A 12,900-nucleotide genomic window follows, 5' to 3' on the forward strand; every position below is an offset into this window, starting at 1 on the left:
GTAACCTTGGCCAGATCTGTGCCTTGCCACAATTCTGTCTCTGAGCTCTTCAGGCAGTTCCTTTGACCTCATGATTCTCATTTGCTCTGACATGCACTGTGAGCTGTAAGGTCTTATATAGACAGGTGTGTGGCTTTCCTAATCAAGTCCAATCAGTATAATCAAACACAGCTGGACTCAAATGAAGGTGTAGAACCATCTCAAGGATGATCAGCAGAAATAGACAGCACCTGAGTTAAATATGAGTGTCACGGCAAAGGGTCTGAATACTTATGACCATGTGATATTTCAGTTTTTCTTTTTTAATAAATTTGCAAAAATTTCTACATTTCTGTTTTTTTCTGTCAAGATGGGGTGCTGAGTGTACATTACTGAGGAATAAAATGAACTTTTTTGATTTTTGGAAAATGGCTGCAATGCAACAAAGAGTGAAAAATTTAAAGGGGTCTGAATACTTTACGTACCCACTGTATAAAATGTGACTCCAATAATATTAAAACAAGCTCACTATAGTTTACAACAGATCTTTTGACAGCAGCCATGAGAGACATCGGACCATGAAACTATTGAAACTGCAAGACAGTACACCAAAATTACGGACTAAAGAGAAACTCAACCGATCGTTGATCATGCAGACAATTCATGAGGCATCTTGACCTCCCTCACACTGAGCATCTAAGGCCAACAGATCTGGAAGAAATTCAAAAAGAAAAAAAAAAAAAAACAGAAATCAGTTTTGGGTCACCAGTGTGGGGCTCAGTGCGTACAGTGCCTGTCCTGCTTATTACAAAAAACCTCTCCCTGCTCTTTTTTGCCTCTGTACTAAAGTCTTGCACACAGAAGAGTTGGTCAGATGTTTCTTCTCTCACAGAATGAAAGTCCATCTGTAGTTATTTGACTCAATTTAGTAAGATGTCTTACATGCAAACAGTCTAGCAAAATGTTTTCATGCTTCCCTTCTTTGCTAACAGTTTGTCTTTATTTTAAACTCCTTGTCAACCACAGCTTCCTGTGGAGGAGGACTACGACCTTAGCGACATAGACCTGGACGATGACATTGACAAAGATGAGTTATGAGCCCAAAGGGGCGGGATCTGATCCAGATTGGCTTGGTTGGATCTGGTCTGGTCCTGCGCAACCCGCCTCCCCTCTCCTGTGGACGAATGGGAGGCCCGGTCGCCCAGTTACTGAAATACTCCAGCAAAGACACACGAGAGACACCTGCAGTTTCTCACATCATCTTTGTCAGTCACACAGGGGACAGGTGGGAGGGGGGCGTGTCGTGTCCCTGGAGTGAACTCTGCCTCACAGACCTGCTGAACGTTAGAAGCTGCATATTTATACAACCACCACCACCTGAGGAGAGGAGGGGGGAGGTTCAGAATGTGGCATTTCTGTTGTTCATTCAAGTCTTTTTCAAACATAAATTGTTCCCTTCGCCCTCTTCAGCCACCTTCAACCACCTATTTTAAGATGTGGACTTGTCAAAGTAACACTTCAATGTCCAAGCTGATGTGACTTTTTTTTCCTTCTCTTTTTAAACCAGTAAGTGTGAATCTTGGTGGGTTTGCATCATGTCTGTCCACGACAAGGGGATACCGTGGGACTTCTTGTGTAGATTTTTCTTACACGACTTTATTTCAATTGTGTGAAAACAAAACATTTTTGTTACAAAAATAAAAAGGAATAAAAACCATCAGAGCCTCCTTATTCACATAAACTGTTACATCATCAGGAAAACGCATATCATTCACTGAGCGCATGCAATACCAAAGGCATATAGAACTTGTTAAGAACAGCAACTGTTAAGCTGCAGTTGACATCCTGAACAACAATAAGCCACTTTCTAACACCATTGAATCAAATTATATGAAGTAATGTAATTAGTTTCCTCCTAGTGTAATACATAATGGGAGTCATAATACTTGCGAGCACGTAATCCAGTGAGCATAAATATGATATGGCACTTCACTTATGGAGAACAGGTAAAAACCATTTCAAGGCATACCACACAATACCTGAACTGAAAGCACGTCATAGTTCACAGAAAAGGAGCCACAAAAGAAAAGTATCCATTAAAGTAAACATTAAAACATGGAGTGTCTGTTGGGGGCGTTAGGACGGCAGAGCCTCGACCAATTGAACAGCAGGAAGCTGGATGGATGTGGTTTGTGATTGCGGTTTAGAGAGTGTGTGTCTGTCATTGTCTCTGTCCTCAGAACTGACGAGAGGCTCCCTGATCCGACTGCAGCAGTCTCACGATGGACGGGTCGCTCTTAGCACCTTTAATGAACTCCTCCAAAGACAATCTACCTGTGAAGTAGAGACCAAAAAAGATTGAGTCAGCAGCAGTCGAACATGTGACGGAGGTCTGGATGCTGTTGTGCTATTTTCATGTCATTCAGGAATTATTTGGGTGTATTGCTTAACACTTTGACAAAAAGTAGGAAAGGGCAACACTACATTTTTAAAATTTTATTTACGAATCAATATTACTGATGCCAAGTATGAAAAAAATCCTTTTAGTAAGTAATTTCTAAGGAATTAATTTATTATTAACTGGTACCGGCCATAACAAAACCAAAATACAACTAAATAGAATCATACCATTAAAATAAAAATGAATGAAATATTTATATCTAGTGAAACCTAATTACTTATAATATTTCTATTAAGTGGGTTTTTGGTTTTGCAGCCAAACTATCTGATCGGCACATTAGTGGGATAAGAAGAGAGGAGAATAATAGAGAAATATGGCGATGTACACTATATACAAAATTTCCTCCTTACACCGAATAATAATGTAATAAAAGTAATAGACTTAATTAATAAACTTAATCGCTCCGATAATAAACATTATTGATACAGTACTTTAAAACAAAGTGCTTTACATGGCTAATAAAATCAGACAATTAAATTAAAATAAAATGGAATAAAAAGAAGTGAACTATAACTTTCTTTCACACATAGAGCTGGGTGATATGGCCAAAAATGTTATCACAATAAAAAATTTCATATAATTTGATATTGATAATTATCACGATAAATGTGAAATCATTATTTCTTTCAAGTTCTTTCAAACGCTCTATGACAATGGATCACTTCACAAATCTGAGGTAGAAAATTCAAAACAATGAAGTAAAATCTTTTTTCAGTCCCTTTTCCTCAACAAAAAAAATCCTAATAGAAAAATTAAGTGATAATTCCTTTGTGATTCAAAAGAATTAAATCAAATTTTTGAAACATTTATTGAACATTTGTTATATTGTTACTCAGGAAAATTATAGCGCGATAATTATCATTATCGTTTTGTTCCCCTGCCCTAGTCACACAGCATCTATAAACTGCATTAGAAAGGACGGTTAACTGAGTTTTGCTGGATTTACCCTCCACTGCAGCTATAGCCTTAGGCCTGGTCTGTGGAATCACGCAGTGTTATAAAACTTGAGACACACAGTTTGACCTTCTGCTTCAAAAAGACCACCATATGAATAGCTCTAAATATCTTACAGAAACGTGGCATGTCACAGAACAAGACTTTGGGAGACGCGTACATATCACATGGGTGTTGAATCACCTTTTCACACCAAATGTCAAACTACTGGCATCGAGGTGACTCAGCAGGCTCAAATGCAAAAGGCTGTTAATGATTTTGTGAGTCGTGTTCATGTTATGTGACCTCTAATTTCTCTCTCTGTCTCTCTCTGTTGCCCATCTTCAATATTTCCCATTTCACTCCAAACTGGTGCAAGTGCTAAATGTATAATGTCAAATACTATTTCATAACTAATGTCTCATGGCACCTCTAAATTTTGTGCTGCCTTCCCCTAACCAGTGGAACTGAGTAGCTCAGCAATGTTAGTTCACTTTTGTTTTACAAAAAGTTTCATTCTGAGTCATGGAGGACCAGCACACTCATTAAGTAGCTATAAAAAGAACTTGGTAATGCTTCCCCCTCTTTAGCATTTATAAGGCTTAAACAAACATTTAATGAATAGTTCTGACAGACTATAATATAGTTGTAAAGAGATATAAAGACATTTTAAGTGTTTATTAATGTACAACGTTTGTCAGAAATTATAACTTCTATTAGACATATTTTATATTATTACAATTGTTTTTAAGTATATTGTGCATCTGTTTATGCACTAGCCACTTATGGGTACCCACAGGAGGAGTTATAGTTGTTGATAAATGCATACATTTTTCACAATTATTAAAAAACCTTTAAGCCTTTAAAAGCTAAACAGAGAAACTTTAAGTGAAGTGTTGGCAAGGACTTTGGGTCTGCAACAAACTCTTCACAAAAGCATACAAATAAATCACCAGTCTTACCATCATTATCAATGTCCATCTGTCTGAAGATCTTATCTGTCCTTTTCTCTGGTGTTGATTCATCCTCAGGCATCTTCATCACAGATGACACCATCTTGTAAATTGCCTACAAAGGAGGGTAGGCACGATGGCTGTTATGTGCATATTAATGTGGTTGGTTGTCTGTGTGAAGCTTTCAGGCAGTAGAGATGAAAAATAACAAAAATGAGTTACATCTTTCATCTGAATGCTTTGACCTGTTTTCTTTTGCTACCTGGTAATGATGGTGTTCTAGCAACTAGAGCTCATCTTGCTGTTATGCTCACAGTGCTATAATGTCTCCATTTGCATCCTCAAAAACTATATACACATTTCACATCATGTAAAGCTCTGTGGATTTGAGAGAGAAAGAAGAGAAAGAGAAAGAAGTTTTGCTGAAAATCAGAAAGCATTCTGCAGGAACAAAAGCACTGGTGCTTTTCAGTGTTTTTCTTTTTTTTCTTTTTTTTTACCATTCGTTTGTATCCACAAACACAGCATACTGAGCCAATATTGATATGGCCCTGCAGGCTGCCCAGCTCACCATATTGGAAGAGTAAATATAGCCACAGTGATAAGAAAAAACAGAAAGGGCAGCCTGCATCCAGGATGTGAGGTGAAAATAACTTATGACCTGCAAATTACTGTTAAGCCTAAAAACAGTCATTAGACAGGAAGCTAAAATGCACACAACTCAAGCAATTAGCACTGAAATAGTGTATTAATCATTAATTGGCAACAATTTTAATTAACTGTTTCAGCAATTTAAAAAATATTAAATAATCCTCAATTCCAGCTGCTAAGATGTGAGGATTTGCTACTTTTCTTTGTCTTTATGTGATGGTAAACTGAATATGTTTAGGTTTTGGACAGTTGGTCAGACAAACCACGACACTAGAAGACATCACCTTGGGATTAAGGAAGTTGTGACGGCATTTATCACTATATTCTGACATTTTATAGACCACATAATTAATCGATTTATCTAGACATTATATGTCAGATTCCTCAATAATGAAAGTAATCGTTAGTTGCCCTACTACTAGTAATATTTTACACTAATCTTTAGTGTTGAATACATTCCATTTGTTATTTTGTAATATAGCTTTGGCTTAAAATGTGCCCCAAAGGAAACTGATTAGGTATCTTCCTTTTATCTAACCGTTCTAGGATCAGATTCTTCTCCATTAGACATATAATTCAGATGAAGCAAAACTAGTAAAACGTTAAATAACCAGTGTATAATATCATCTAACTTTTAATGTCAGGGTAAGGCTGAAGTGTCTGGTATAAACAGCATTTTCATTTATAAAGAAACCCTATTCTGAATCACACAGTGTGTCCTCACCTGAACTATCTCCAGCATCTCTGCCCGACTGATGTACCCATTCCCGTCCAGGTCATACATGCTGAAGGCCCAGCGCAGCTTCTGCTCCAGCCCGCCGCGGGACGTCACACTCAGGGCGATGATGAACTCTCTAAAGTCGATGGTGGCGTCCCCGTTGGTGTCAAATGTGCGGAAGACGTGCTCAGCGAACTTTGAGGCATCTCCGTAGGGAAAGAAGTTGGCGTAGATCTTCTTGAACTCCTCCACAGTCAGGTGGCCGGTGGGACAGTCCTTGAGGAAGCCGCGGTACCACTCCTGCAGCTCGTGGTCGGTGAACTCTGTGTTTTCCCTCAGGTCGTTCAGGACCTCGGGCCGCAGCTTGCTGTTCTGTTTCCCCATGACACAGCACCGTCAGGCAGGCAGATCGCTGGGCTGGTATCTGTACCTTCTCCTTTCACTTCTCCTCTCTCCCTGTGCTTTTACTCCCCACGTCGCTGACTGCTCCGTTTTCTCTGCTCCTGCAGGACAGCAACAACCCTCATTAATTTCCTTGCCTGAATATCATAAATTATTAATTGGTTCAATAATTCCTCTCAGCTTGCAGCGTTTTGTCATAAAACATGTGCTGCGAGATAAATCTAGACGGTTAAGAGTCCACACAGGAGAAAAACAGACACAAGACAACAGCTCAGACGTCATGAAGTTATAATATGTGTGTGTGTGGTGGGGGTGGCCTGGTCTCCGTGGATACAGTATGAATCCTCTGGCACGGTGATAATTTATCGACCCTTCACTACATGGTGGAGGGACAAGTGTCCTGGGGCACTGTAATTCTCAATAAAGCCACTTTGTGAAAGGTCAGACTGATACTGACTGTTGTTACCGAGGAGGCCAGACATTCACCTCGACAATAATCCCCCACCTCGACGTGAAAACGAATATTCTAATTGATTTTAAGCAGGCGGAGTTCATAGTCTACACTGATTAAAGACAAACACAAATTATGCCAAAAAAATAAATACATACCAATGCAAACAAGGACACTGAAGCATTTGACCACCTGTGCCTATTCACCTTTCGTTTCTGTGGTTTGTGTAAATCCTGTTTCCATGGCGTTGATCTGTTAAATCTGTTTATTCATGTTTGCCGGGGTATTCATGATTGGAGATATGAGGATGCATAAAAACAACACATCCAGAATTAAACAATAACAACATAAAAGGTATTAGGTGGGACACTTTGTGCATGCAACCCACCGACGAAGCAGAGGCAAACATGGGTTAATAATGGTTGGTGGGGGCAGACATTTCTTCTTAAATAACAGGATAAAATATCTGTTTAATATGTTTTGTCAGCAAAGGAAAAGTGGTTTTATTTTTTGAATCTTTATTTATTTAGGGGAGCTTCACTGGGAGGGAGCCTCTCTTTTGCAGGAAAACCCTGATCACATTCAACAACCACAGTCTGATCTGCTGGCCACTGAGCAGCTCCACTGGAGCTGTTGGGGTTAAAGACCTTGCTCAAGGGCACTTCAGTGGTGGTAAATTTTTACTTTCCACACCCAGATTTATCCTGTTGGTCGCAAGCTAGGTAAGGTAAGGTAAGGTAAGGTATACTTAATTGTCACATACACATACATGTAGGGAAATTCATTCTCTGCATTTAACACATCCCTCAAAGGGACAGTGGGCAGCCACTGTGCAGTGCCTGGGGACCAACTCCAGATCTGAGCCAGTGTCATTGGTCAGTGGCACTGACTGGAGAATCTAACATGTTTTTGAGGGTGGGGGAAACCAGAGCACCCGGAGGAAACCCACGCAGACATATGGAGAACATGCAAACATCACACAGAAAGGCCGGGACACCCAGGGTTTGAATCCGCAACCTTCTTGCTCTGAGGCCACAGTGCTATCCACCCACCTTTGCATGAGCAAATGAAATCCATCTGCATATCCTACTAAACAACCTCAAATATTTTTTGTATTAGCCGTCTAAAATCTGTATCTCATCAGATGTTTAACAGCAGGGTCACCATAGGGATAAATAATTAATCTAATCTTATCAAAATCGCAATATGGCCCAGTGCAATTTTTAAATCATAGGAGGTGCAATATTTGTTAAAGGCAAAAATCAAACCATAATTAATTTTAATGTTTTTCAATGTAAATTAGAACAATTATGTAAAAAATTATTCCTTGATGCAAATTATCATATCACAAATAGATATTTTTTCACAATTATTCAGCCCTAGGTCACCTTCAGCTTGTGCCCTTTTGTGAAAAGAAGGACAGAGAAAGGAGCAGAAAGAAAGAGACAAAGATCAGCATGGTCAGAATATAACAAAATAATTTGAAAAGTAAAAACACGTGATGGCTGAGCTAATCTTTTACAACATGTATCTGGTAAAGTGTGTGAGTGGGAGGGACAGAAAGAGAGATGTGCGGGGGCAGGGAGGAAGAAAGAATGGAAAAAGTATGACACACAGAAAGAAAAACTATTTCCATCTATACTATGTGAGCCGCTTCGCTAATACCTGTGGTTCAATTACATAATAATCCTTCTGAATAACACCTCCACTTGAGTTACCTATAACGAATTTATCTGAGCAGGAAAGATTTATTATCCCCCTGTTCTCTCTCTTTCAATTATTGAAATCGCTCCTGTGTTATTGGCACCAGGATGATTCTATCTGCCGTAGAACAAATGAGAGCAGTGTGAATGTGGATGGGGTCTTTTCTACACACAGACACCCTCACGTCTCATACTTGTCACACGGGTATAATTTCCTGCAGTTTTATGAATCGTCAAAAAGTCACAGAGTTACATGAGAGGCAGGCGGGTTTAGCTAATGACTCTTTACAATGTCACTCAGACTTATGGATGGAAAATAAATCAATGAAACCAGATGCACAACACATTATTACAGTTTATTTCTTACCCTAGTTTCGTACACATTATGAAATCAGCAAAGGGCACAGCAGTTCCATAAAGGTTGGCACTGAGGCTTAAAATGTTTTCAACCCGTGTGGTGGTTAGATTTTATAAATGACAGTACCATAATATTTCATTGCTATGACATTTAATTCCAGATTGTCTGTACTAAATGTTGTGCCAATCCATCAGGTAGATATTTTACTTGATAAACAGAAAGCTCTGAGCTTTAAGTAAGTAAGTAGGATTCATCTTCTGGGCCCGGTGAATGTCTGTACAAAATGTCATGGCAGTCCATCAAATAATTGTTAATACTTCTGTCTGGAGTGGTGGACTGAGCGACCAACACTGTTACTCCTAAAGCCATGCTGCTACCATGGCTATAATATAATAATCTGACACAAATGATATTGGTTTAAAACAGAGCAAAAGCATTGCTTTTTATCCCAGTGACCCACTGGGATAAAAAAGCAATGCTCACTTTTAGAATATAATATCATTGTCCGCTGCCTGTGTTTGAACTGTGCTATGATATAAATCACACACTGCAGTCCTGACCGTTGTCCTTCCGCTCTAACATACAACAGGATGAGGAAGCGGCAGCGCCTCTTTAGCTCTGGGTCACATGGGCTTTTCCAGGACAGCTCAGTGTGCAGGCTGAGCTGGAGCAGACATAAATATGGGCGTTGCTATTACTTCTCTCAAACACACAAAGCCACATGAAGATTCCAGGCTGGAAGACTGAAAAGTGCTGCCATGTTGTTTTAAAAAAGCTCTGAGGGTAAATTAAGAGTTAACTTCCAAGAGGAGGTGAACGTAATTATGGAGGGGGTTGTTAGTTAAGATAATGCAAACACACTAATCAAATATTCTGGGTCGCAAATAACTTTTACAGATTCCACTGACCTCTGAAATATGCTCATTAAAGCCTAAAACTAAACTTGAATCCCACTGATAAAGTTGTGGTTGTAATGTAAGGCTTACTCTATGTTATGATTTTCTTTTCAGCATAACAGAAACGAGGATTTCTGGGCAAGTCTTAAGAGTTAACAGTTAACTTTTGTTTTAAACTGATACGAAGCAAGAAAACAGCTGGTTCACTTTATTACCTGCTGCAGAAAACTGCTGCTTGCCTCAGTTGCCCGGTGTGGGCAGCTGTTATTCCCTCTATTTGTGCTCATAAAAATCTAAGTATGCATACAGGCCTGCATTTGAGACTCCACAGGATGTTTAATGCGTTTTCGCAGCTGGGAACTGGGCAATTCTGGTATCATTTTTTGAGTGCAGTGGAACGTCTTCTGAAAAGTGGTAAGAAATAGCTGCTAGATATTGCTCTGACATCTACGTGACCTCATTTGCAGAGAGAATCACGCGCTCAGTGGCTTGACTGCTGGAGTCACAGAATAAGTTTGTAAACTGAACACAGTCTGCGGGCGGTGTTTGATACACAGCAGTCCCCCGAGATCACCATTCAGCATTCAGTGTTTGCAATTCCCCTCGATTACACAGCAACAGTCTCTCTCCTTGTCCCCCAAACCCCATAGCCGTCCCTGTTCTGTATGGTCCACTGTCCTTGCCTAATGAGACTGTTTCACAGTTCCAGTGCATCAAGTATCCCCCTCCCCAAGGCTACAGTGGAGATCCTATAAAGCTCTTACCAGGCCAGTTTCACTGCTGTTTGCCATACTTGGGCCCACCTCATTTCCTGGGTAATGGCTTTTCACAACAAAGAAATACTTTATTTCCCAGATGCTCATTACTTCTTGTATAGCAAAGAAAATAGTCATAACAGGAGAGATGAATATTTAGATACGTATGTATGCACATGGCTGGGGTCGGTAGCCAAACTCCCAGTGGTGCATCCATAAAGCTTGACACACAGCTGATGGAGCTCATTATGCCTCTGACAGCACATCAGTTAGTGAGTGGAGGAAACAATAGACAACTGGTGTCAAAGTTTACATTAAAATGTAAAACAAACCAAATAAAAGATTTGGCAACTATTTTGATAATAAATTAATCGTGTATAGTCTTCATATCTGGACTGTTGGTTGGACAAAACAAGGTATTTAAAGATGTCACCATCCACTCTGGGAAATTATAATGGAGATTTTACAATATTCTATGAAGTTGAGGTATGACTTGAAGTATGACAATATAAAAACAATAAGTGTTAGTTGCAGCCCTAAAACAGAGTTTGTTTATCAACTGGATACCCCCCCCCCCCCAAAAAAAACAGCACTGACTCTACATTTCCCATCCTCAGCTCTGCTTAAACACGACAGGGAAAATATTTTTCATGCTCTCTGAATCGCGCCTCTTTTGACTGAAATGTAAATCAACAAACTAAGTGATATGGTTCGGTGAACAGAAAGAAAACAAGACTTCCCATTTTAGTGGTGCGTGTAGCCTGTTGCGTGCAGTGGACGAGCGGAGCAGCACTGTGGGCCTGAAGCACTGTGTATTGCTGGTTAACTAAGACGGCATCAGGTGTCTTAGGAGTATGCCCAGTGTAAGAGGAAGAAAAAGAGAAAATGAGCACTCCAGATATTCTTATTCTCGCTTTCAGCGCTGCTTCGTGCCAGTCTCTCTGAACTAGTGTCAGAGAAAATCATGCGGTGGATCAGGATGAAGTCCCCTGACACACCAGTAGTCAAGGCAACAGGATAGTAGTGCTAAGGCTTATGAGAGGGAGGTGGTGTAACTATCAATCTGGGGCACACACAGGGCAGGAGATATATGGAGACTCAAGAGAAGCAAGAACCTTTTTTTCTGTGTGCTTTTGTTTCAAATGTTTGCTGCTGGTTTTAAAAACATTTTAATAATTCTGTTTAGAGTCACCCATAATGATTTCTGCGTCACACTCATCGCTTGATATGGTCCAGTCGGCGGCAAACTGTTTTATTGTCTGAAATAATAATAATGAATGCAACTCTGTTTTGTGAGCTTTTATTTTAGCAGTGAGTTTTTAAGGATGCACGTTTCTCAACTGGTGAGTGGGCGTATAGGATACACACTCTTCACATGTTGGCTTTGGTCTTGCTATTAAAAAGTGTGAGATTTAAAATAAAAACACTAAACACAGTAAGGACAGTGTGGAATAGCAGTTGAAATTAGTGGGCTGGTAATTATGGCATGCCACAAAAATAGGTAAAGAAGCATGACACACTTTTAGCTTCACTTTTGCACCTTCACGCCATATATTCTTAGGGCTGGGCAATAACAGTCTATGGCAATAACTCAATATTTGCATTAAACTTTCAGCAGAACCATATAGCAATGAAATTAAGTTAAAATATTATCATTCTACATTTTCTCTTGTCCAAAATGACTTTCTTAAAGCAAGCTGTGATTAAAAATGATTAAAAAATAGTTAGTTAGCTGGTTAAGCTTTATTTTTTCAGGAAATCTCATTGAGATCAAGATTTATTTTGTTAGAGAGACCTGACAAAAAATTACATATACACAATATCATCATAACATGACAAATTCATCCACACAAAACAATCACTGCACACACACCCATCTACATTAGTTAATTATCATATGAAAACGTTATTGAAGCATTTGTTTTATACAAATGTTTTCTCTAAAAGGTGGAGCACAGATCATTGCTCTTTAAAGTTTAATTTATGTTTGTTTGTTTTTTGTGGTGGTGCATACTTGCAATACTGTATTAACGATTACACTTTCAGGATTTGTTTATAGTAACGTTTCAAGCTACTTGCAAAACTTTCACTTTGTATTTTTGAGTCTGCCAACTCGGTAATAAGTTACTTAAAAACAGTAAACGGTTTTAACATCTCCACCCTGAGGTGTAATTAGGTGAGATGTAAGTTAGCTAAGGCTAGTCCTGTATGGGTGTAGTCCTTTTAACAACCTCTTCTGTCTTGGGGAAACTGCTACAGAAGTCCATGGTGGAGCAGACTGGACAACTTTAAACCACGTATTTAGTTTTCATAAAGTGATGTAAACTAAACTTACCTCTTTCCGAAGTGTTCCGTTTGAAAAGTCCACTTTCCCACTTTATTACGTCACATACAGCCTAATTTAACCGTTAACTTAACAGTAGTCCAACCTAACACCTCCTCCTATTGATAAAACTGTAAATAGACGAGAACAATTCAAGATCTCGGGTGAGTTTTACTGCCGTCTGACACTATCAGAGGTGGAAAAAAAGATGTTAAGTTTGACAGGAATTAGCTAGGTTCTCACTTAGTCTGTCCGGCTCGGCAGCGGGTTTATCATTTTAGTGGAAGATGTGGCACAGAGCTCGGTTTTCATCCGAC

General features: G+C 39.4%; 2 protein-coding genes across 2 annotated transcripts in view; one reads left to right on the forward strand and one right to left on the reverse strand.

Annotated features, from left to right (window-relative positions):
• The window catches only part of pdia6 (protein disulfide isomerase family A, member 6), an 8,641-nt gene extending 6,945 nt beyond the window's left edge, over nucleotides 1-1,696 (forward strand). Inside the window, exon 13 of the mRNA XM_046060660.1 lies at nucleotides 1,006-1,696. Within this exon, the coding sequence (XP_045916616.1) occupies nucleotides 1,006-1,077 (72 nt within the window). The 3' untranslated portion in view covers nucleotides 1,078-1,696. The remainder of the gene's footprint in view (nucleotides 1-1,005) is intronic.
• hpcal1 (hippocalcin-like 1) lies at nucleotides 1,616-12,900 on the reverse strand. The gene is made up of 4 exons (XM_046060662.1): nucleotides 12,596-12,900; nucleotides 5,702-6,198; nucleotides 4,336-4,441; nucleotides 1,616-2,313 (listed from the first exon to the last, which is right to left on the reverse strand). The coding sequence occupies exons 2-4, from the start codon at nucleotides 6,077-6,079 to the stop codon at nucleotides 2,216-2,218; spliced, it is 582 nt and encodes a 193-aa protein (XP_045916618.1). The 5' UTR covers nucleotides 6,080-6,198; nucleotides 12,596-12,900; the 3' UTR covers nucleotides 1,616-2,215.

This window comes from Micropterus dolomieu, linkage group LG10 (assembly GCF_021292245.1).
Source record: "Micropterus dolomieu isolate WLL.071019.BEF.003 ecotype Adirondacks linkage group LG10, ASM2129224v1, whole genome shotgun sequence".
Lineage (NCBI taxonomy): Eukaryota > Metazoa > Chordata > Actinopteri > Centrarchiformes > Centrarchidae > Micropterus > Micropterus dolomieu.